Raw genomic sequence first — 27,469 nt, forward strand, 5'->3', positions numbered from 1 at the left:
ATAATAATAATAAAGACTTTATTTAGAGAAGGTAACTCAATTAGTTACAGAACTAATCTACCTTGAGGCCTTCTGTCTGTTATGTACAATATATACTTTATATACAACATGATGTGAAGAATCTGGCTTGACACTAAATAATTAAACGATTTTAAAAATCAAAGTATCAAGCCTGGAATATATACACAGGCATCTGTGAACACATACACACATATAAAATATCATCTTGCATTGAAAAATAACAATTAATTATTTCCCTTGAACACAAAGTGAAAATTCAAAATACACTTGTAATATTGTGAATTAAGTCCAAAATAATCCCTAATGTCCTATCATAAGTCAAATTGTATAGAATGCTCTGAATGAACTCTATTAGTCTTGAATGTCTTGACGAACCACAGTGATATAATTAAGAATGTCTTTGAACAAGTGCTCAATAATCCCAAAGTAGTGTTTCAGTCCAAAAAATATATAAGCACTTTGTAATTCCAATGAATAATTTAAATAATTCCTCTCAAATTATATCTGAAACACAACAGGAAATTATTCCAAAGACAGAACTTAAAACTGGAATGAAATATTGTTTGCCTAGTCTCCTTTATAAATAGACTGTCACTTTACCTATGATACAATAGTATTTTATGGAAAACTAATGATTTCTAATGGAAAACTTCACTAATTTGTACACAAGGTAAAGTAGGCACAAATTTCAGCCATGACAATAGTCAGGTAGGCCAAGCATCTGCCTCGATCATGGATATAGGTCAAGCACACAATATAAATTAAATATACATAAAAAATATTGCTTATTCATGCCCTTGCTTACACTTAGGTCAACATTTGTTTGGGCCACATCATCGCAAGTTTACAAGGGAGTACTGTTATAGTTTAAGTGAACCGCGAGAAAAATGTTGTTTATTGCATTTTAATCAAAGTACATGACCTGGTAAACAATCATTAGAGCTAATATAATTTACTCACATCTCAAAGGCTATTTTATAAAATCTTAAAACCTGATACTTTGAAAATGGAACTATTTGACCACTTGTCTTATTTGGGTCAGCATTTTTAAACTTTCAACTTTCATTCCTGAAACAGACAAAGCTACTTTCTATATTAAAGAACTTCTGTCTGAAGTTTGTTGAAGGTATGTATGCAAAATCTGTTTCCACTTCTCTTGTAATACTGTCCTTGACATCTGACTTAAGACCTTGAAATGTTTCAGCATCTTTGTACCCTTCAAAAGCAAAATAACTGTTTGGTTTGATGAAGATATTCAGCAGAAATCATGCTAATAACATAGAACTCATTTTTAAGTGTAATTACTTTGAGTTGGAAACTTTACACCTGTAATAAAATATAATATTTGTACAGTAAATCTGGGGACCTGTCCCAATAGAAAAAGTTGTTTGATGAGAATTTTGTGTCCCAAATAGGTATCCCCTACCCACCACCTTCTCCCCTCTGTGCTGTTGCAGAGGTTGCATGGGCAGCTGCTAGGCCACTGTATTTCTCCTTTCAAGGGTTAACATAACCGTGAGGTTGTTGAAGGTATGTTTTGTCTCAGTGACCTTGATTTTTCACTCTCTGGCCCCAAATTTACAAGGATTTGATTTATTTTTAAAGGTGACTGTAATATCCCGAGCACAAGGTCAGTTTTGACTAGGGATTTTATTCACAAGACAGGAAAGCTATTTAAGTTTCAACAATTTAATAAACGCTTGTAATGGTAAATATTAACTGTGCAATGTGCATGAACAAATCAAGAATGAAATTGTAATGTTTCAGTCAAAACTCTGAAATAGATCCAAATGAATCGATCACACCTAAATTTCTTTCTTTACATAAATGTAGATGACGTGTGTGGCTCAGTGTAAAGTTAAGAAAGTACATAATAAAATAATCGCTGAAAATGATTAATGTATTTTCTGGGGATGAGTGCATCCAGAAACAAACTGAATTATAAAACGCATGAAAAATGATACCAGTCGAATGAGTTTAGTACTGATATGGTCCAGAATGCACTAATACTATGAAATATAAAATAATTTAGAATTGTTTTTCTTCTTTATAGCTGTGACGAAGTGTATGGTTGGGGTGGGGTGCTCCCAATATTTCATTTAAACTATTATAGAAGTCCCACCCAAGCTTTGTTTTGTTGGAAGTTAAATTTAGTGAAAGGTAGATGTAAAACTCTGAGCCCTCAGTCAGCAATGCTGATAATTAGATGGTTAAATATACAAAAAATGGTTGAAATTCAATGAATAACAATTTTATAACAATTCAATAATCAAATTATTAAAATTTCCAAGTATACTCCTTCCGCTTAACCCTTTAATAAGCCTATTGCATCACTTGATTAGCAGTGTGAGATTGATTTCCACCTGTCCTTGTATTTCTGCTCAATCTGTTGTATTCTTTCTCCCTCTTACTTCTCCCAATTCCCCTCTTCCTCCCTGACTTTTCTCCAAATTCCTTTTCCTCCTCCTCCACTTTTGCTAGACTCCTTCTCCTCCTCCTCCACAAATGCACTTCTATCAACTTTGACTGTTTCGGCTAGTCTCAATTCTGTCTCCAACTCTTGAAGACTTGGGACTCAATGGAACTGGAAGTTCTCTGTCCCCTAAAAAGCTTCCTGTGAAAACACAAGGATGGTACAATCTTTTCCCTTAGCCCTCTCATCTCACACTACACACAGCATGTCATCAGATAATGGCTAGTAAATTTCTTTGGTGATGCATTCGTTCACATCAAGATACCCATACGTTCTTGTATGGTATAACAAATGTCATAATACAGAAAGTATCAATTATTTCTTAAACATACATCAATAAATTCCGTCACATTAGTACATATTCCTAATCCCATCATACTAAACAATATCACAATAATCAGATGCATTTCTTTACCTTACAACTCGTACAAAGTACGCAAATATTCAAATATCCATGCTCTGATATATGCATATGTCCATAGTAACTAATCTTACATACTGCAACCATTTTCCAAATTCACAATTCAAGCATGTGTAAATTCTAACATAATGCATTAATAAATGCACTGGTATACTACAAAGTAACCTAATCATGAATTACAAAATTAATTCTGATCACAAGCTAACAATCTACATAATTATGCCTCGCATCTAATAATTGTCTATGTAAGGCTTAAGACCATTTCTCAAATATGCATGTAAATGAAACACTACAAAGGTAATTCTTCATACTACATGACCCTAGTAATTAAGTGTACATACTACAGATAATTAATATTATGATGCCGTAATATTCTGCAAAATCAAGCAAATAACTCACTGACCTTTTCGAAGCTTTGTCTCTCCTTAGAATCTACCTCTAAGTTCTGCTGCCAAATTACGAGTGGCTTCATTCTCGGAGTAAACACTATTCATCTGCAATCCTGAATTAATCTTATGAGTCTGGAAGGTATCATTCATGTCTAAATTGCAATCATGCCCTCTATCTCAATTTGTGATTGGATAAAGCTGTGGAATGATCCAATCAAACTTAGCGGACAATGTCCCTCTCGCTGTCTGTCATTGTGGGGATGAATAAGAACATGCCTCATTCACCCTGTGGACTTCCTTTTGATCCTTGAACAAACTTTTAACATATAGATGTGATAACGGCAAGCCTTTGTTATGTGATGTGACTGGTCACCTTTGCCAACTCAAGTTTCTGATCTCTGGCTGGTCATGGTAACCCTGCAAAAGAGCTCAACACTAACCCCGCGGCAATGTTTAGAGATGAAACACAAGGCCGCTTAATATTCCCAAGTCAGGCAGATTATAATTTATACATGACTTTATATCTGGGACTTAGCAAACGTGACAATAGCTAACTGTCATATTAATGTAATATGCAGATAATAAATACTCCCTGTAGAAATATTACAATGAATGATCCCTTCTATGCATGTTTAGTTATTTACCGTAGCAACAGTACTGATATTTTAATATATTTATCTAACTGAACTTCCCTATGCAGCAATATATAACATCAGAATCAATTTTTGTTTTGTCAATATAGATGTATGCAATCAGTTAAATAACACTACTGTAGCAATGTTATTCTACAGAAGCATCAATCTTCAACACTGAAGAATATATTTTAGGTTTATTTCATATCATTTGGAATATTATATCGTCTGTAATGCTATATTTTGTTCTACTATAATGTGGTCTCTATTGTAAGCATACTGCGGTCATATTAGGTCTCTTATTTAATGTATACACTACTCTACTAGTTCTCCTATTTCACATATATAGTCTCTGCCAGTCAAAATGCATCTGCCAGAATATTGCACATGACTGGCATTTATACCCATGAGACTGATGGGAAAAATCTTGGTCATAAGTGCATGAGGGAAAGACACGAGTAGTTCAAATGATACTTAACAACACCTTAGAAACACTCAAAAGTATGATGGCATGTGAATTGCGATTTGCATTTACACAAGTAATTTTGCAATGGAGTTACTCTATCTTTGGAGCCTTGATTTGAATATATTTGCATTAGAACTTAACTCTTTATCTCAAAAAATGAACTTACTAAATAGTGTAAAACGACTTAAAAGAGACCAAAACACAACGACCAAAAAGACCAATTTGGACCAACACTGACAAAGGGAGACAAACCTGTGTGCCAATCACAATCACCCAAATTAACAATATATTAATAGTCTAAAGTCACTAAATGTGATATTTAAATATCTGTACAGTTGTTTATTGTGCCTAGCAACCCTACAAGTCCTTTATATCTTCATGTAGATATTATAATATATCCCATATTGTTGACCATTCATAATTAGGCATGAAATGCTGAAAGTTAATATTTAATACTGAGACTTGTGAAAATTATTTTTAAATGAGCCACATACTACTTATATTTTATAACACCAGAATTTATCAAAGTGACCTACCTGTGTTTGATCAAGCTATCTTAAGTGGAACTTAAGTCAGTCAGACAGACAGATGGAAAATGACAAAGCCCATAGCATAACACAGGCATTCAAAAGATGAGAAAAACTTAACTACTACTAGTATTAGTAACAAGGTGGAATTTAATGTGGCATCTTACCTCTTTGCATCAATCTCTTCTGCATGTCCTTTATTTTATCCATGATGCTCTTTGGGATTACATCTACAGTGCTGCAGTCAAAGATGAACATCACACAGTGTACTTTGTCCTTGATTGTGGGAATTGGAATGAAGCCAGGAGTCTCTGGGGAAATTGGAGATTCTGGGTCAAACTGAAATACAAGAGTTTACATGTGTCAAACAAATCCCTGCAAGTGCTATTACTGGTAATTACATTAAATATTAAATCATTATTTCATCCAATGGTATATCTCATCATAAACCCAAGTTTACTGTTCATAAGTGTTATGTAATATGCCACCTAAAAGAGGCCCATGTGGACTTAAGATCACTCACCTGACACATCTGCATAACAGCCAAGAAATCATGGTCAGTAGGATGTTTTCTATAATGAAATCTTCCAATTCTTTGATTGCATATGTGATGAAAACAACTGTTTCAAAGTAGCTCTATTTATGCTATCTTCTGCCATATTTAATGGCACATAGGCATCATTTGCTAAATATTGAAATGCCTAATGCCAGGATGCTCTCTGTTAACATTAGCAAATTTTGTTCAGTGGTTTTCTGAGATATAGTTGCTTATATATTTCTCTAGTTCTAGTTTGATGAGCCATATTTGATCAGAATATTCGTAAAATATTTTTTGAAAGACTTTTATGCAAGGATTCTTTGTATCAAATTTGGTAAAATTCTATGGAGTAGAGTTTTGAGAAGACATTTATGGTTTTCCTAATTTTAGTAACAGTGGCCATATTTAATAATTTGGTCAGATTTATTTCTGGAAATTGTCAGTATACATGCACCATTACAATGTGCAAGTCATTGTCAAACTTTGATGAAGTGTAGAACTTAAATTTTCTGAAAGGTACAAACAAAGAATTAAGAAAAAATTCTTAATTATAAACAAAAAGCATTGCAATTTCCAGAAAACACTCCATAATTTATTTTACCTTATTTTTAGCTCTGTTTTGATGTTATGTTGTCATATTTCGGGGCAAGCACAAATCTTTCAAGTGGAAGTTCAACTCTCCAGACAGCTTACCCAAATTGACTGCTATAAAATTTATAAACCGGGTTCCTAGTGCTAGCCATCCACAAAGTTTGACCCATGTCCATGAAATGATGTTATTATGTGGAACCATTTTTCTTCTTTCAGTCAGTGGCTGTGACCTTTGAGGCACTTTCCCCAAATTCAATAGAATATTTTCTCTTTCAATGTGCAAGCCATCCTCAATATTTGATCCAGGTCTATCATGTAAAACTGATCCTATTACACAGAAACCATTTTTCTTTATCAGTCATGGTGACCTAAAACATTAACTTTTCGACCCCAAAGTCAGTCAGCTATTTTCTTTATCTGTAAAGTTTGGTGAAAATAGGTGCTGCAGAACTGAAGTTATCATACAGGAAAGTAAAGTTAATAGAAAGACTGGCAGGATCAAAGCATAATATGGTATACCAAAAGGTGGGCACATAATACAGTATACCAAAAGGTGGGCATGTACAAATGTGTAAAAAGACATAAAATCTGCTGCAGTGACCCAAAACTCTAATCAGGTCAAGTACATACTTAACATATGCCAGAAACATTTAATTTGTGCAGCTTTTGTACAATCACACTAGCAATATTCTCATGACGGTTGCATGGGCACACAGATGGGCATACTGACACTGATGGGCATACTGATGGGTACACTGATGGGCATACTGATACTGATGGGCATACTGATGGGCACGCTGATGGGCATACTGATGGGCACACTGATGGACATACTGATGGGCATACTGATGGGCACACTGATGGGCATACTGATGGGTATACTGATACTGATGGGCATACTGATGGGCACACTGATGGACATACTGATGGGCACACTGATGGGCATACTGATACTGATGGGCATATACTGATGGGCACACTGATGGGTATACTGATACTGATGGGCACACTGATGGAATACTGATGGGCATACTGATGGGCATACTGATGTACAGATGTATTAACATGACAAAAGCATGCCCCTTCTGCAGGCAGTGGAGTACTGCAAAGTTCATGACAAGTGGTGGAAGACTGAAACTCACATTCAGAATTATAATTCAATCCCTATGAAAATATCAAGTCTGTTTCCTTCCACATCAAAACTGCCTACCCTTCTGCACATGAGATTCTCACGTGAGATCTAACTCAGGTTAGTCTCATGTGCAATTTAACATGCAAATTAGGTAGAACTCACGTGAGCAAATAGATTCTAATAAGAAAATCATCATGTGCAGGAGCTGTTAACAAGAGCAACATCTTGCTCACGTGAGCAAGATCTGCTCACATGAGCCACACCTTGCTCATGTAAGCCACACCTTGCTCACGTGAGCAAGATCTGCTCACGTGAGCCACATCTTGCTCACATGAGGAAGATTTTGCTCACGTGAGCGGAATCTTGCTCACATGAGCAAAATCAACAAAAAACAACCATAGTATTTAGTTTTTATTCAATACATACATCTTTTACAAGAATTAAATAGTAAGATCAATATTCAAATCTAGTAATCATAAGCATATTATTTGAGTTCAATTAGTGATCTTTTAATAAGGTAAGACAACTAGTGTATGTATGTATGTACCTGTTATATTACATCACATTTATTCTACAAACTTTAAGGTCATAATGAAAGATACTGCTGAAAATTTGCTTCACATGAAGACCATTCTTCACTGTTCCAGAAAATTCAAAGCAAACAAAATGTGTAATTGACATTCCTGCTTCTGAATTTCATCATTTGCCAGTCTGCAACAATATTTTCACTTGGAGATTGTTCTCTTTGAATCAATACACTTCCTGTTGACCACTGAATTTAAGTTAGCAGGCTCAGTTTTTAACTGTTGAAAAATGAAACCTGAAATGGAAATGAAAAAGTTGGTATAAGTTTTTATCTGATCACAGCATTTGAGACATTCTGTACGGTGGATTTTTGAAGATTCGTTTTACAAGGTAAAGGCAAAATACATAATTGTAGTTTGGATTAGATGCCACTTTATCTCATTGTGAAAATAGGAGCCAACTGTTTTCCCAAGGACACACTTACGCAGCCAACCCAGTCTGAAAATTCATCCTTTGGACTATGAGTCAAATAGCTCTACCAATAGAATTACCATAGTTCAGTAGCAAACATATAAACTGCACTGTTGATGAGATATCTGCAAGTCACACTGCATATTCCAAATCTGACTACTTCTAGATAAAGATGCCAATGTGTGCCCGGGTATTCTCCCATTTATAATAACCTGGGTAATAAAACGAACAATTAGGTACCCGTTAAAAAAAGTGTTCCAAGCTCAGATCAAGACAGACTAATGATTACAATTTGAGGCTTGTGTCGTGTATGCATTTATTCATCACAGGGGCTCATATGGTTTCTTACAATTTACTTGTCATACGTGTTCTGTATAATAATACAATCCTTTCTCAAGTGACCTATTCAAGAATCGAAACGCTGATATTTCAAGCTTGACCGTCCTAACTTCATGCCTGTCCATGGTTCATGTGCCAATTTTCTCATGACTAATTTAAAACACTCGTTTTCAGATCCTGGTGACATTATCTGGGTCAAATAAAATTAAGCACAATTTGAATGTCTGGTTTAACTTGGCTACTGTAACATGCACTTCTTATACCACCATGTTAGGACAACAAATGAATGAATTGGACATCTATACAGACTGAAATATTTAAATATAAAGATCAAAAAAAGTTTGCTACTTAAAAACAGTTTTGAAAAAATCAAATAAAAATTGACGTATTGGTAACTTCTGCATGAATTTTACATCAAACAGTTCCAAGAAAACAGACAGGTTCTTGAATGTGAAACCATTTGCCCTAGATTCATTCTATTATGATACTACACACATAGCAGTCCAGCTTAAATAGAAAATAAATGGCACCAGATATCATTTTAAAAAAAAGAAGAAAAAACAACAACAAAAATAACCTGGCATGTATCAATGCGACTGATGGATGTTATGTGACTGAAAAATGTTAGAGAAAAGAGATTTTGTTAAACTTAAAATCATGTTGCACTGCACTGTCGTAATGGGATGAACCATGGCAGGTTGAGGATAATGCAACAATCAACATTTATGGACTTTATGACGATTCGTGAAAGTTACTGTAGACATGTACACTAGTCAAAATATAGGACCAGTATTTCACCACCATTTGCTTTGGTGGATGAATTGAGACACATTCCTGATGTGGGTTCCCATGCATGCACCTGATCCCCATTCCTATCTGTTTGCTTATCAAAACCTACATGTAGTGGTGATTTTCACTCTTTTCTTGATAATAAATGCTTAACAGCAACAACATGTGTTTAGTAATTTAAGGAGAGTTTCTTTCAAAGAGTGCATTTCAACAAATATAAAAAAAAGTGATGTGTATGTGATTTAAATTTTTTAAATAGCTTTAAAAACAATTCAGTCATATTGCTACAATGCCTGCAGTGTGGCAGTTTATTGTGATTCTAGCACTGGGGAATCATACTGCAGACATATATCATGATGTCCCACCCAGTCACATTATCCCGACACCAGTTCGACCAGTCCTAACACTAACCTCTTAATGCTGAGCGCCAAGTGAGGCAGTTGTTAGTACCATTTTTATATGTCTTTGTTATGACCCAGCTATGCACAAATAATTTATCAATTTCTTTTGTGTCTATTCTCATCCATACTACTAATCCACACGAGTTCAGCTGATTTGTGACAAAAATTATAACTGCATATACATTTTTCATACAGTTTTCTGTAATAATGGCATGTAATTTATACTCTTGTTGTGCTCAGATTATGATTTTTGCCACTTATATTAGTAATAATTATGCTTACAGCTCTTTTGGGGTTGGAACATGTGAACCTACAACAAAGCAGTTCAGCTTCACATTTAATATAATTTCCTTTTGATTGTATACTCTAGTAACCAATCATTAGGAATGATGGGTACACATTAGAAATTTCCAAAAAATTGACATCTCTACTTCTGGAACAGTCCTCAGGGAGATTTCTCCAAAACTTTTAGGATACATTTTTCCAAAATATGTACATTTGCAATATATAAAGAAATTCAAAATCTGGTTTCCAATTTTTATATTTAAAAAAAAATGTATTGGGGGTCAAATTTTAGAGTCTGAAATGCATATGTATCATGTGTATTACATCAAAAAAATTTGAAGTGTCTTATACATACTCTTTACTGGAATCGGAATTTCCTCTAGCATGGCAATGGGGTTTTGTCTGACTTCTTCCTGTTGCTGTCAATGTTTTGCACTTCTTTCAGATGATTGCTAACTTTGTTGTGTTCATTAAATTTTATGACCTTCATGAAGTTTAATCTGTAAAAAGATCAAAATTAGCATAATTGATCATTTTTTTTTATCTATGCAGAACAGAAAGAATGCACTGAAATGAGAAAAAGATTTGGTTGGCAAAAGAGTCCTTGTGTATATAAGCATTAAGAAAAGCTGTAATCCTTATCCAATTAAATCTCTATTTTAAATTTACAAATCAAAAGATTTGACAGACAGGGCAAATGTCTTTTAGGAATAAAATCATGAATTAAGCTACTGTATTTGGTTCTCAATCGTGTATGCTTATCTTGATCCACCCTATCAGCAATAAAATAATACGAAGAACATTTATGTTTGTCCAAATTGTTTCAATCGGTAATGCAAGTGCTCCTCACTGAGGCGCCCGCATTATTATTGGGGGTGGGGGTAAGAGCCAGACTTGGTTGCACAGTTGAATTGTGGAAGGCTTAAATAGTGTGGTGTAGATATCATTTTTAGAAACAGGAGGTTGAATTATTATCTTTAAGTAAAATCTGAAACAAACCCTTGGCTCAATTTTAAACGACCGAATTTATGCTTATACTTATAATGTCGATGATTCAGGCTATCCACTTTGATCATTCCATATGCGAAAATTGCAAAAAGAAATGAGTAAAAGTAACTTACCTCTTTCTCGGCAAAGAACCATTCTTTCATAATCCTTGAATCTTCCCTAACAGCACATTGATGTCTTTTGTTTCGTACTGGACATTAACATCAGTACCAACATGGACATCACTAGATGTTGGTATTGGTTTCTATTTGTTAATAATGTCCACACTCTTGCTGTCAGAAATTTTTAAGAGCAAACATGCTGCATGAGAATATTAAATAACTTTCTTCCTAAACAGCGTGGTCCTTGCTAAGAGAACATGGCCCGCGTGCAAATTTCTGTCTGTTCGGTTTAAAAGTGTTCTTCTACATGTACACTGTAGGTCAGCAGGCAGCATCTGTTGAGTTCATTTGAGGCGCCATAAAGGGTAAATTATTAGTAAACATTTTGTTGTATGCATAGGAGCTTGTATCATTGATTACAATATAAATGTCAGTCATACATGTAGTATAAAAATAATACTTTCATTATTTTATACTACTGTATGACTGACATTTAAATTGTAAGCAACGATACGAGCCCTTGTGGTTTTACACTCCTTTATACATATGTACTTGGGTATTTCGTAATGTTATATTTTATATATCAAATAAATATTTTATTATCTGATGTTTCATAAAAACTAAGTTTTAAGTGAATTCATATCATTAATAAGTTAATTAATATAGACCTAGTTAATTTTGATGTTTTTACATTAGCTTGTGCCGAGCCATGCCCCATAGGACACTCTAATGCTTCTAACAAGGCGATTCTTCCACCGTGTACTCTGATAACCTGGGTCACAGAAAAGTTAACGGAAACGTCAGTGATTTGTTTTGTGATTATTTCAGTAGGAAACTTCTTTTTATAAACTTTGAAATGACACGATCAGAACATTTAAAAGGCTGCAAATAAGCAAGATTTTCCATTGCCGAGAATATACACGTGTAAAACAAAACGAAACAGCTACACAACCAAACATGACCGGATTAGGCAGTTTCTTACAGATTTATTAAATTTATGTACAGTACATATCGTTTAATGGCAGTGATAATTTAGTATTAGCATTAGTGAATCCACTGACAGCTAATAGGGAAGCTGGATGCGCATTTCCATACAATAATGTCACTGAAAAAAAGACTAACCGAGCACACCATTGCCACTAATAAGGGGCCGTCCATTTAGCACGTACGCATGGAGGGGGAGGGGGCGGGGTAACCAAATGCATACCCTTGCGTATGTTTTTTTTTTTAAACTGATAATGTACATATGCATAGGAAACAGGGTTGGGGTGGAACCTCGATAATAATTTGTCTAATACGTAACCTGTTCAACTGTTCAGTTGGCGTTTGAATTTTAGCGGACACTAGACAAAATGTTTAATGTTACCCCGCGTATTTCTTTGATGCCAGACATTCAACGTCAGTGGACAATGTTTTATTAAACACGTTAATATTATTAATCCTTTATGGTTTCTGCGTGGATAAAATATAGGCCGTTCTATAGAATATGGGGGTGGCGTCAAGCGTATGTACGGGGGGGGGGGGGGGTGCGTAAAAAGTACGCATTTGTAACGGGGGGGGGGGGGGGGCAAGCTTTGCCAGATTTTTGCGTACGTAATAAATGGATGACCCCTAAGCCAAATTACACAATTCAGTAAGTGTAAGATTGTATTGACTTTTGTGCGAACATTAGGCATGGAAGAAAATGACGTAGCTTATGTAATTCTCCAAATTTTCTGGAAAATGACTTGAGAGTTTATTAGGCCAAAAGGACTGTGCATCAGCGTTAATTTTTTTCCAGATCTGTGGCAATATATTTGTTTTTCAATTTTGTGAGGTTTTAGAAGTTTGTGAATAAAGGAGTTGCATCATATGTTTATGGTACATAGGATTCATTTCAGGGCAAAAGTTTTATTTCCTTTTTATATTTGTAAACTGCGTATTTTAATGGGGAGAGAAACATGTCACCTTTTTACTGATTACTTTATTAAACATCAACCATGATCAGAATGCAATTATTAACTCTATTCTTTGACAGCTGTTAAAGTTTACTGGGTAGTCTGGTTATACGAGACCTTAATTCTGAATTGTTTCGTTTTATGAACAGTGAAATGAACCTTAATATGTTCAAATACAAGGAGCCTGTTGGGTCAAAATAAGATTAAAACTCACTGTGAGAAAATAAGTTGAAGATGTTTTAAAATTTAAAAAATTCAACAAAGCAACAGCAAGTGCAAAATAGAAATAATGTCTATTTGACAATAATGGGGATGCTTGACATTCAACATTTACACAAAATATTTAAGTCCAAATTGCTCATGTGATAACTTATATGAGAAAATCCAACTTTGAATAAATTTGAAATAAGTGTTTAACCAGAATCAAAGTCCAAGTTTCTCACGTGAGAAATTAGAACTCTGCCTTATTTTCAAACATGGTTGTATGTAATGGAAAAGAATGTTTTCTAAGTTCTACTTTCTCATGTGGAAATTTAGATTCTCACGTAAGCAAAATCTGCACACGTGAGAATCAGGTTAGTTTTTCCTTGGCTCACAATATCTAACAAACTGCACACATGAGCCTGCAAAATCTACCCAGTTTGCATACATTTCTAATAAGGTTCTCATGTGCAGCGTATGAGCAGCTCATGTGAACTGGTGAGATTTTTCTGTACGGGCTCCTAATCTACCTAAATTTTGTATTCAAAACAACATGTCTCCGGCAAATAGTTTAAAGATTCCTCCTAATCTACCTAAATTTTGTATTCAAAACAACATGTCTCTGGCAAATAGTTTAAAGATTCCTCCTAATCTACCTAAATTTTGTATTCAAAACAACATGTCTCTGGCAAATAGTTTAAAGGTTCCTCCTAATCTACCTAAATTTTGTATTCAAAACAACATGTCTCTGGCAAATAGTTTAAAGATTCCTCCTAATCTACCTAAATTTTGTATTCAAAACATCATGTCTGTGGCAAATAGTTTAAAGATTCCTCCTAATCTACCTAAATTTTGTATTCAAAACAACATGTCTGTGGCAAATAGTTTAAAGATTCCTCCTAATCTACCTAAATTTTGTATTCAAAACAACATGTCTGTGGCAAATAGTTTAAAGATTCCTCCTAATCTACCTAAATTTTGTATTCAAAACAACATGTCTCTGGCAAATAGTTTAAAGATTCCTCCTAATCTACCTAAATTTTGTATTCAAAACAACATGTCTCTGGCAAATAGTTTAAAGATTCCTCCTAATCTACCTAAATTTTGTATTCAAAACAACATGTCTCTGGCAAATAGTTTAAAGATTCCTCCTAATCTACCTAAATTTTGTATTCAAAACATCATGTCTGTGGCAAATAGTTTAAAGATTCCTCCTAATCTACCTAAATTTTGTATTCAAAACAACATGTCTGTGGCAAATAGTTTAAAGATTCCTCCTAATCTACCTAAATTTTGTATTCAAAACAACATGTCTCTGGCAAATAGTTTAAAGATTCCTCCTAATCTACCTAAATTTTGTATTCAAAACAACATGTCTCTGGCAAATAGTTTAAAGATTCCTCCTAATCTACCTAAATTTTGTATTCAAAACAACATGTCTGTGGCAAATAGTTTAAAGATTCCTCCTAATCTACCTAAATTTTGTATTCAAAACAACATGTCTCTGGCAAATAGTTTAAAGACACTTATTCAAACTTATTTATATTTATTTTATGAAAATTTAATTATTATACCAATATTTATTTGATTGGCTGAATGCACCTGCTCAGACTACTCACATGATTTCTTTAATTATGTTTCCATGCATTATATTTTTAATAATATTTCCATGTATTATATATTTAATTATATTTGAATGCATTATATTTTCAAATATATCTGAATGCATTATATATTTACTTATATTTGAATGCATTATATTTTTAATTATATTTCCATGTATTATATATTTAATTATATTTCCATGCATTATAATTTTAATAATATTTCCATGCATTATATTTTTAATTATATTTGAATGCATTATATTTTTAAATATATCTGAATGCATTATATATTTACTTATATTTGAATGCATTATATTTTTACTTATATTTCCATGCATTATATTTTTAATTATATTTGAATGCATTATAATTTTAATAATATTTCCATGCATTATATTTTTAATTATATTTGAATGCATTATATTTTTAAATATATCTGAATGCATTATATATTTACTTATATTTGAATGCATTATATTTTTACTTATATTTCCATGCATTATATTTTTAATTATATTTGAATGCTTTCAAACAGTCATGTTAATACTCTGCTGGCTCAAATATTTTCACGTATTCTTTGTGTGTCAATATTTTTGTCTGTCTGTATGTATGGATGGATGCAGTATAAAATATTTCTGAAATAAGAGTCCCTGCTTTTAGGACCTCCTGCATTTGGGACAGAAGTTTTGGTTGCTGAAGTGTGATCGACATTTTTTATGTACTGGACATTCCATGTCTCTTTTTTGTTAATTTGTATTCAAAAATATTATCTTGGTTTTGCAAAACTCCTCAAGACAGTTCTGTATTTGTGTGCATGCATGTGTGTTGGTGCTCATGCGTGAGTGAATGTGTATATACGTATTTGTCAGTTTGTTCATTTGTTGTCCTGTATGTATAAACAAATAGAGGTTTAGGTATATAAGGACACTTACTAACCAGCCTAACTGGTCTGGGCCATTTAGCTGAGTGGTATGTGTAAATTTGACTTTGAAACAAATAAGGCAGGTTCAATTGTTGTTCTTTTACCTAATTTATATTTTCAACTAATATAATAAACATAACTAGTTCTTTATTCTACAAACCAAATCTCAGCACCACCCCCACCCCTGCACAGTTGGTTCCATACTAGTAAATGTACAGTGATGTTTAGTTGGAACATGTAACTCATATCAGTACCTTGTACCAGTCTGGAACATTTCCCTCCACAAGGTGGCTGAACTCCATCAAACCCAGGCTTGCTTTCTCCTCCATTCCACGTGTGTCACACAGTCGGAACCTCAAGCTCTCTCCTGTACTGCCTGAACGAATCTTGTACTGACGGTACTGAAAGATTGAGTCACTTACAAAAGAACACATTTTTTCCACCATGACATCCACATACACAAACATCAAAATTCAATTTTTTGGGAGACCTTCAACAATTTGTCAATAATGAGCCAGTACAATATATTTATGAAACCTTTTTTGAATTCCAAGATGCATGTTTAAGAGGTAGAAGCATGCTGCATTTTTTGCTTGGTGATTTTTTAAATAATAAAGTGACCTCTGTATATATATTAATTTCATTATGACTGTATTTCACAGAATAATGAAAAAAATCAAATGCAAAGTTACTAAGACATAACAGTAGATCCATGCATAAAACTGTAACAAATCACATAGTTCATGAAATATGACTTACATTATCATTTTTCATTGGACTTTGTTTTTTGTGTATCAATTACACCATCCAGTATTGTAAGATGTCATCAGACTGCTGAAAGAGATGCCTGTCTTTCTGGTGAACTGAAACTAGTGATTTGCATTCATGGAGAAAACCAAAGAACAGCAATAGTCACCACTAAATATGTATTTTATTGCATGATTCAGTAGAATTTCAAAATAAAACAGTGAAAGTTTAATTTGTAACAACTCATTACAATTTAAAGAAATTAGTTCTCGTTATCTGCCAAATATTTTACACAAAGGGAACAGACATTCAGAATCATGGATAGTTATAACGAGAACTAATTAAATAATACCCAACGCTATAGACAAAACCTAAATGTACTTTTCTTATCACTACTAGAAAAGACAGAACATGCAAGCTTGCCCAAAAATTAGGGTTGTTGTCCAAAACTTCCAAAATAAGCAAGTGTTATCAGGGAGACTTTACAAGAAAATGTAACACGTGTAACACAAATAAGACTATCACTTGTAAGGTTACACTAAAGAAATGTCTCACTTGTAACACAAATACCAATGAAACAAGGCTATAAATAGTAAGGTTACACTAAAACAAAATGTCACACATGTAACACAAATACCAAAGAAACATGAATTTCAATAATAAGGATAAATCCATGACAACATCACAACAAGAATTTCAATAGTAAGGATAAATCCATGACAACATCACAACAAGAATTTCAATAGTAAGGATAAATCCATGACTACATCACGACATGAATTTCAATAGTAAGGATAAATCCATGACAACATCACAACATGAATTTCAATAATAAGGATAAATCCATGACAACATCACAACAAGAAAAACATCAATGATAAAGACCATGAGTTACATAAAAGAAAATCAAGACTTTTGCCATGAGACCACATCAATACACATTTCATTGCAAGTTGAAGATAAAATTACATAATTCAGTTAACTTTTCCTCTCTCTGCAGTCAAGACATTAGATGTTATTTCAATGAAAAATTAGGATGAAATGTCACAAGAGTATGAATTACTAAAATAATAATTCAGTTAACTTATGTCTTTGCATACAAGATCTCTTGAAATGTAATTTATGTTTCTCTTTTCCCATGGTGGAGTTATAACGGTCTGCATCAGCAAAGCAAGGCTTCATTTGGGTTTCTTTGGGCTAGATACCCATTTGGATGTTTTCACAACCAGCTTTAGTTTTATTCCACAATGAGGGCACTTTTGAATGTCGTTCTTAAGGACACAATATGGATGTTAACCTGGTCTGATCTGGCAATAAAATCCAGTAGCCCTGTGTCACTATGGAGTATATGACACCTGTCACTTAGCCACTACATCTCTTACATGGATTGAATTACAGAAAAGTGGTTTCAGGAATAATTTTAAAAGTATGAACTTGGCTCTTGTGTATTTCTGTTTCTAAGAGTGTTGAACCAAACTAAATCCCTATAAACTTAATGAAAGTCTCAAAATGTGTTTATGAACACTCTATACCTTTGGACTGGTGATAGAACTTTTAGGATTATATGGGATTTAATCCACAATACTTTAAGTTGTACTTTTACTTTGCAACTCAGAGAAATAGATTTATTTGTTGATTTTAATAAACTTGTAGGTTTCTCTTCTTTCAGATATTTAGAACACAGAGTTATAACAATTGTTTGAAAGTTTGACGACTTATCTATACATAAGACTTCTATAGATATACTGAAGACTTCTATAGGTAAGCTGAAGACTTCTATACATATACTGTAGACTTCTATACATATCCTGAAGACTTCTGTACATATACTGAAGACTTCTATACATATAGTATATACTGAAGACTTCTATACATATACTGAAGACTTATATACATATAGTATATACTGAAGACTTCTGTACATATACTGAAGACTTCTATACATATACTGAAGACTTCTATACATATCCTGAAGACTTCTGTACATATACTGAAGACTTCTATACATATAGTATATACTGAAGACTTCTATACATATACTGAAGACTTATATACATATAGTATATACTGAAGACTTCTGTACATATACTGAAGACTTCTATACATATACTGAAGACTTCTATAAATATACTGAAGACTTCTGTACATATACTGAAGACTTCTATACATATACTGAAGACTTCTGTACATATACGAAGACTTCTGTACATATACATAGGACTTCTATACATATACTGAAGACTTCTATACATATATTGAAGACTTCTGTACATATACTGAAGACTTCTATACATATACTGAAGACTTCTGTACATATACTGAAGACTTCTATACATATACTGAAGACTTCTGTACATATACTGAAGACTTCTATACACATACTGAAGACTTCTGTACATATACTGAAGTCTTCTATACATATAATGAAGACTTCTATATATATACTGAAGACTTCTATACATATACTGAAAGCAATTAAATTGTCCTCTTATTTAACACTAGAAATACATATAAAGTAGCACTCACCTTCTTCGTCTTATATTTTATGTTTGGATCATCCACCATGTTAGTTCACCTATTAACTACTTCTGTTTTGAGGCTAGTTTTTTGTGTGCCATATAATGAAACTGCATCTTTATTTGGAAAAGTAAATAGATCGCAATAAATATGGCTGCACTGAATAACATATCATAGAATTTCCAAATATGGAATAGCATGCTATATTTGGAAAATGAATTACAGCGAGAATCTCATGCTATCTGTCATGGCAGACAAAGAACGGTTAGTGTAAATGTATCAATATAATTTACCTTATATGGGCTAAATAACTTTATCCTGAAATACATAACTCTTTTTATGCAGTACATTTTAATTCATCATCATTTTACCCTTGATAATATTTTTATTTGCTTTATAGCAAGATATAAGATCATTTCCTAGCCTTGACCACATCAAGGCTATGATATCATAGCTATGGTTGACCTACATGCCATCGGTTTTTGTCCATGTAGCATGTACATCTGACCCATATTCAACATCATTTATGGATTCAAAATTTCTCACTGGTACCATCATGAACACTTTCCCAGCTCCAATAATCTGATACAGTTCATAACTTTAAAAATTATTGTCATCATCACTAACATCAGCCATTAGTTGCCAAATGAGTTCATCATTATCCGAAGATGGACAAAATTGTGAATCAGTCATTTTAGGGTTCAAGGTACAAGGTATTTTAAATAATCATTTGTAAAACTTCTTTGAGGCAAGGTTCAAGCTACGACATAATGTTTGTTCCAGGCCGAACAACAACCATTCACATCAAGCTGAAGAATGCAGATATTTAAACAGTTGCCTACCTGAAAAAAGATGTTGTGACAAGTGCTACAATACCTCTATCAGTGGCGTGACTTGTGTTGCGACAAACTCTTTAAGGCTTACCAGTTAAATAAAAACTGTATAATACTGCAGAGAGTACATTTTTTCATTTGCAACTTTAAACTATTTTGTGGGAAATCTCGCATATTATTGCTCTCCAAGTGTGTGAATTTCTTAAAAAGTCTGCACCGTCTCTGGACATGTGATTGGTGCAGATGTTTAATAATGTTTACTTTTATCCTCCTGCCCATTTTTGGTAAACTGTCTTGAAATAACTGTTGAAAAGATGAGTATCATGGATTTCATCATTGTTGCTTTATGCACTCTATCTGAAGGAATTTTACTTTTTTCCTCCAGTCCATTATTTTGACATTATCTTGAAAAGTTATTAAAGAAAGATGGTATTTTGGGAATTGAGTTCATTTTCACTGTTCCTCCAACCATTTTTAGCTGAGCAAGGTTTTAGTTTTGTTGTCTGGTCCATTTCTTGTGAAAAATTTTCCAGCCTTGATGTATGGTTATTGTAGATGTGCAATAAGGTTCTATTTTATTGCTCTAGCACTGTTTTATGGAAAACATCACGAGAAACTCTTGAAAAGGTGGAATTTTGAAAATCCAGCTAGTTTTGTTTTAGTATCTATTCTGCCCTAGGACATTTCCAATATGCAGGAGAAAAAGATCTTGAGAGAAAAACATTTTTCTTCTGGAATGTCAATGCAGATGTGATTGATGTGATCAAGCTAAGAGGTCCTGAAAAAGCAAACAGAATCATGCCTACTCAAGAATTGTTCACATAACATATTCCAGTTATTTCCAGCAAAATGCTATTTTATTCATCAGAGACTGGTTGTACAGAATAATTTCCATGGAAGATTAGCCAATAAAATTTTGAGAATTTTTAATAAAAGAGGGCATTGTATCTTACCACTGTTGTGACGCTTTGCTCAGCACTTCCAGCATAGCCACGCTGAGTGATATGATCCTTAAAGATGGAGTTCACTGTGTTGAAAAAACTGGATTTTCCGGCCCCTACAGGGCCCACCATTAGTATTCGGGTTTCAGAGAGTTTTGAAGCACCTGGTGGTTTATAATTTTCAATGCTCTGCATTAATTGTTCAAGTGACTAAAATAAAAGCAAATAATAAACAAATTAGGATATTGGAAAACTTGGAGCCTTGATGTAAAATCATACAATACAATGTCCTAAGGTTAGATAACAAGCCATACATAGATCTCATCACTATATGTATGCATAGTGATTAACAGCATATCAGCACAGTACTAATTATAGGGACAGGTTAAAAGTAGGTTACTGTTGCTGCCAATGGCGATGGTGATGTCACAACATCTCAAGTTTTTGGTCTACCAATTATCATCAAGATACTAACAAGTATTTTGCTTTGGTACAGAAGAAAACATACCAATAATAGCAAATCAATACTATTTATATCATACTTTTGTAAAGACTTACATTTGTCCAATGTGCACTGTGTACATGTTCTGACAAATAATATGGCCTACAATGAAATCTGTCTTTAAAGAGCTTACTGTCTGCTATCTAAAGATGGCCTTTCAAGAGAGGTTGTCTGATTATTAAAGGTAAAGACTTAATTTAATGTGCAATGCCTTGACTGAATTTACTTATTTTGTTAACTTGTGAATGATAAGGAAATTTCCAGCTGATAATAAAGAAAAGAAATTGTCCAGATATAGAAATTATAAATCTATTTATGTGTGAAATGGTATTATTCACCATTAATTAATGAATACTTTGAATGAATGCTTGTGTATATCATCAACAGGTATGACAAATGCATATATCAATTAACCAACATGTATTTGTTTCATTAGATTCTCATACATAAAATACACAATGAATATAAGGTGAAAAGCCAGTTATATTGCTAATCAACAAATAATAACAATAACAATGGCTTTCCTTAAAGATGGTGACACAATTATTTGCATGGAACTAATCCTACTTGTGGCATTCTATTATATATATATATATATATATATATATATAGTTGTACACAATACATTTCTTTAAAGCAATAATAATAATCTACATTTATGTAAGGACATAATTTTGTTAGCCCCAACTATTAATGTTATGTATAAACAACACAAAAATAGTGAGAAAAGAAAATGAAAGGTTTCAGAACTTATACTCTGAGTTTAATTTATTTGTCAAATCAAACAGGTTGAATCAGATTATAATTAAATGCATTTATATTAATTCTGTACTTTCATTAATTGCTTTTGCAATTCTGTTCCAATTTAGTGGTCCCAAATATTGAAAACTTTTCTTAAAGGGTCCTTTATTTAGTTTTGGAATGCAAAGAGGTTTAGCTGAAATTGATCTTAAATTGGGAGTGTTGCCTTATTTTCGAGCATGAAATAGCTCTCTCAGATACAGTGAAGCCATACTGTTGAAACTTTGTGCATAAGTTTAATTGTTTGAAAAAATATTTTTTCACTTACTGTTAAGACTGAATATCAATCACTGCATTTGGGATGTTTTCAACATTAATGAATCTGCAAGCTCTTTCTTTACAAATATCTTGCCAAAACTGTTTTCCCAAATTCATTAATCTAGGTATGGTTGTATAAAGCTTTTGTAATATATTAAGCTACCATATGTTTAGTTGATAGAGTTGACCTTATCTTGCTTAAAAACCACAGACATGAACTAACTTTGTGACATATGACTTGAAAATGTTTATCCCACTGCAAATTACTGTCAATTATTACCCCAAGGTTTCGTTATGAGTAACCTTTATGTAGAGAAATTTCATTGAATATATGATACAAATTGTTAATTTCCAGTTTTGCTCTCTTTTGTTGAGTACTAATCATTAATACTTTAGTCTTGTCTGTGTTCACTTTCATGCCATTTTCCTTACACCAGAAATCTGTTCCATTGCTATCTGAAGGGAGACCTCTAGGTTTGAGCTTAGCTCTTTGAAATCTGATAGAGTTGTGTCATCTAGATATAAGCTAGTGGATGAAATACAGTTGCCTATTACAAATAGAAGATCAGTTATGAAAATGTAAAAGTAGAATAAGCACAGGACTGATCCTTGTTGTATTTTGAATGTAATAGGTTTTTCTTTAGAAAAAAAAATCCATTTATTTTGACAGTTTTTGTGTGCGATGTAAACCAATCAGTAATGGATTTGCTACATTGACAAATGTTCAATTTATTAATAAAAATATCATGATTAACAAGGTCAAAAACTTCTCTATGAGCAGCTAGTATGGATATGCAACTAACTTCCCTTGATCTAAGGGCAGTAACCCATCTATCTATCATGGAGACTAAGGTTGTTTCAGTAGTGTTGTTTTCTTGAATGTGATTGGTTTTGACGAATTAAGTTACAAATTGATAGGTACATGAACAGATTGTCATGAACATGTTTTTAAATAGTTTTGGACAGAGCTCATAGGTACATGAACAGAATGTCATGAACATGTTTCTAAATAGCTTGGAAAGAGTTGATATAGATACATGAACAGATTGTCATGAACATGTTTCTAAATAGCTTGGAAAGAGTTGATAGGTACATGAACAGATTGTCATGAACATCTTTAAATCATTTGGACAGTTGATAGGTACATGAACAGATTGTTATAAACATGTTTTTAAATAGTTTGGACAGAGCTGATAGGTACATGAACAGATTGTCATGAACATGTTTTAAAATAGCTTGGAAAGAGTTGATAGGTACATGAACAGATTGTCATGAACATGTTTTTAAATGCTTTGGACAGAGTTAATAGGTACATGAACAGATTGTCATGAATATGTTTTTAAATCATTTGGACAGAGTTGATAGGTACATGAACAGATTGTCATGAATATGTTTTTAAATCATTTGGACAGAGTTGATAGGTACATGAACAGATTGTCATGAATATGTTTTTAAATCATTTGGGCAGAGTTAATAGGTACATGAACAGATTGTCATGAATATGCTTTTAAATCATTTGGACAGAGTTGACAGGTACATGAACAGATTGTCATGAATGTTTTTAAATCATTTGGGCAGAGTTAATAGGTACATGAACAGATTGTCATGAATATGTTTTTAAATCATTTGGACAGAGTTGATAGGTACATGAACATATTGTCATGAACATGTTTTTAATTAGTTTGGACAGAGTTGATAAGATAGATGATTTGTAGTTATTGGCATCTGCTTTGCTGCCTGATAATCACATAATTTTCTAAAACTGTAGGGAAAGTATTGGAGCTTGTAATTTTAAGGATTAAAATACCATTTTTATCATGAAAAAAAAATTTAATCAACTGCTGTATGATTAAACAAAGAAAACTTTCTCCAGAAATGCTTCAATTGTTGAACTGAGCAGATCTCTTGAACTTCCTTAGATAAATTAGTGAGAATGAATGAGTGGTAGTCTGCTAAGACTGATATCTGTATGATGAAATTTGCAAATATCAGTAAAAACTGCCTACCTGTGGATTGTTTCCATCAGTAAAACAAATTAAAAGCTACCTACCTGTGGATTGTTTCCATCAGTAAAATAATGCAAAAACTGCCTACCTGTGGATTGTTTCCATCAGTAAAATAAATTAAAAACTGCCTACCTGTGGACTGTTTCCAAAAGTAAAATAAAGTAAAACCTGTCTACCTGTTGATTGTTTCCATCAGTAAAATAAAGTAAAAACAGCCTACCTGTGGGTTGTTTCCATCAGTAAAATAAAGTAAAAACAGCCTACCTGTGGATTGTTTCCATCAGTAAAATAAAGTAAAAACTGCATACCTGTGGGTTGTTTCCATCAGTAAAATAAAGTAAAAACAGCCTACCTGTGGATTGTTTCCATCAGTAAAATAAAGTAAAAACAGCCTACCTGTGGATTGTTTCCATCAGTAAAATAAGGCTGGGGGCTCAGATATTTACCTCTCTCTATCACTAATTTCACCTCCTACATAATCGAGCCTGGGTGGGACTTCCATAGTAATTTAAATAATATATTGGGAGCAGCCCACCCCAACCCTAACAAACACCACAACAACAATAATAATATCATGACTTCTGATACATATACACCTTAATTCTCAATATAGTAAACTATCAACATCAACAATATTCCAATGCATTTCCTACCATAAAAATTCAAAAGACATATACAAATATAAAAATGCCTAATTATATGTGCACAAGGCCATCAATGCCTAATTCTGCATAATCCACACGATATATTCAAATACAAACAAATTCAAGGTCTAACACTACTCACTATTAAATTCAGTTACACACCACGACACAACATCGTAGAAGATTACACCATCCACTTTGATTCTATCCTAACAACTACATATATTAATCTTGAATATTAATAGTTCGCTGTACGCTACATTACGACATGTTGATAATTCAGCTGTACATCGAAGACTAAATTTCTACTAAATTAAATGCACATAATAACGTATAAATCTTATGACAGCTAGTTAGGAAAGTGAAACAAATTCGAGGCAAAGATATTTTACCTCAGAAACCTTTGTTCCAAAACTCATCTGAAGTTCCTAAACTCCTTTTACCCCACTCTTTTTTATGAGTGCCCAATTTGCTCTCGGAGTGTAGCCTAGTGTCTCCCAACTTCTCTATGACATACTCTTGCCACATCCAAACCTGTACTGATTCTTCCAAAATGAACATAACAGGATAATGTCTGGCTGCATGAGAAACCCACCAAAATTTGACTATCTTAGTTCTGATTGGATACTGATGGTCTCTTTGAAAACAGTCTGGGGTAGTAGCACTGATATGTTATAATGTCGGGTATCTGGTCTCTAAGCCTAAGCAGACTAGTGACATCAATGGCTGATGACAAAACAAACATAATTTCTCACCACCGCAGCAAGGTTCTAATTGAATTAACTGCGAACATGGCTGTGACACAATGGCTACAGCATGGACAGGTAGTTTCTTTGTTTCAGAATCGGTCTAAAGTCATGTTATTATATAACATGTATTGACATTACCATAAGTACTTTAATTATGAATTCTATCAGAAGACATGTATAAACATGAGGCAGGAATTGTTAAAAAAAATTTCTCACACAAAAACATGACAATATATTTATTCCCTCCTTTATATTTTTGAGATCGCAGAGTTGGTTTGTGATTATAAAACATAGCATAAACCTAGATTCTGAACACAAAACTGAAGAATAGTTGCAGTATAGATTACGTACTGATAGTGATAAACGTAAACAAATCAAACAATCAGAATAAATTTCAAGGAAAAACTCATACACAATTTCAAAAACAATGTACACTTCTCATTTGGCAAAAAACTACTCTCCTTGTATAATGCGAATTTATTCTGTAAGTAACACATGGTAAACAGTGCACAAATACATTCTAACCTGTTGATATCATTAAGAAAATTCTCCATCCCGATTGAAACATTTCAGCATAAATGTGGAAGACTGCTCCCAAATTCCCCTTGGGAAACTCTAAGGTACCAAGAATTGCTAATAAGTGCCATTTTTATTGTGTATTTCCATCCAAATAAAACTGACTATTGATAAATTGTGTCAGTTTATTCAAACTGCTGAAGATTTTCCTTTATATAGCTGGAATAGAAAACTACATGACACTACATTCATAGGCTATTCTAGAGCCCCATCGTATCACTCAATCACCTTGTCATTGGTTGACTTTAGTCTCAAATTATTTATTTCTATTTAGATTATTTATATCCAATTTTGATATATCTTTCACAAGGAATCTGTAAACATGTAGAAATAGAAATAAACATTTGATATCTGGATGATGGAGTGTTCACAAGATATAGGGATGCAAAGTTATTCTAAGTCATTCAAGGGACATATATATAAAACAGAATAATAAACTTATCATCAAACTCGTTTCAGTCCTTGCCCATTTGTTCATTAACAAATGTGACTCTATAAAACCAGCAACTTAAAAGCTAACAAAAAAAAAATGTGGATGGTGCAGTGTTCAAAAGCAGTAAATTCAGCACAGGAATGCAGACACAGACAGCCAGTACAATGCCATTGGTGTGGTAGCTTTGGACACAAAGCCAAAACTCACAATAGATTTATAGAATAGGAAAAGGGCAATGAGGCTATCTCAACTCCACAGGAAGACTCTATTCAGTGGGAGGACCAATCTGTCTATCAATGACTGTCATATACACCATGCATCCCTTGTCAAAACCGATTTGATCCCCTTGCTGATGGATGTTCTGCATGTGGAAACTTACCAGCTACTTGTACAGATTCAAATACGACTGTTAGTTCAGAATTATACAATGATTACGAAAGTAGAAAATGCAGTTGTTGAAAAACTAATTTATTATACAGTAACGATAGTTGTAATGATGATCACTGTGAACATAGTTTTAATACTTTTAATGTCTCCTTGAGCGCCTCTAATAGTATTGATATTAATCTCATGAATTTAGGAGTTTCTAGCAAAGGTTTACACATAGGTCATTTAAATATTCAGGGTTTTCATGGAAAGATTGATCAAGTGAAGTTACTGCTAACCTCTCCAAATAATAATATCCA

The 27,469-nt window shown here is 33.2% G+C and overlaps 1 protein-coding gene across 3 annotated transcripts in view; it reads right to left on the minus strand.

The window, feature by feature from the left end:
- The window catches only part of LOC149808409 (interferon-induced protein 44-like), a 49,604-nt gene that overhangs the window by 4,965 nt on the left and 17,170 nt on the right, over positions 1-27,469 (minus strand). For all 3 annotated transcript variants that reach the window (XM_089976817.1, XM_089976810.1, XM_089976826.1), the window contains 3 exons: positions 20,827-21,024; positions 16,031-16,177; positions 5,097-5,268 (listed from right to left, as the gene is read on the minus strand). In XM_089976817.1, coding sequence (XP_089832943.1) covers positions 5,097-5,268; positions 16,031-16,177; positions 20,827-21,024 — 517 coding nt within the window. The remainder of the gene's footprint in view (positions 1-5,096; positions 5,269-16,030; positions 16,178-20,826; positions 21,025-27,469) is intronic.

The sequence above is a fragment of the Sinohyriopsis cumingii genome, chromosome 1 (assembly GCF_028554795.1).
Source record: "Sinohyriopsis cumingii isolate HCF-2022 chromosome 1, ASM2855479v2, whole genome shotgun sequence".
NCBI lineage: Eukaryota > Metazoa > Mollusca > Bivalvia > Unionida > Unionidae > Sinohyriopsis > Sinohyriopsis cumingii.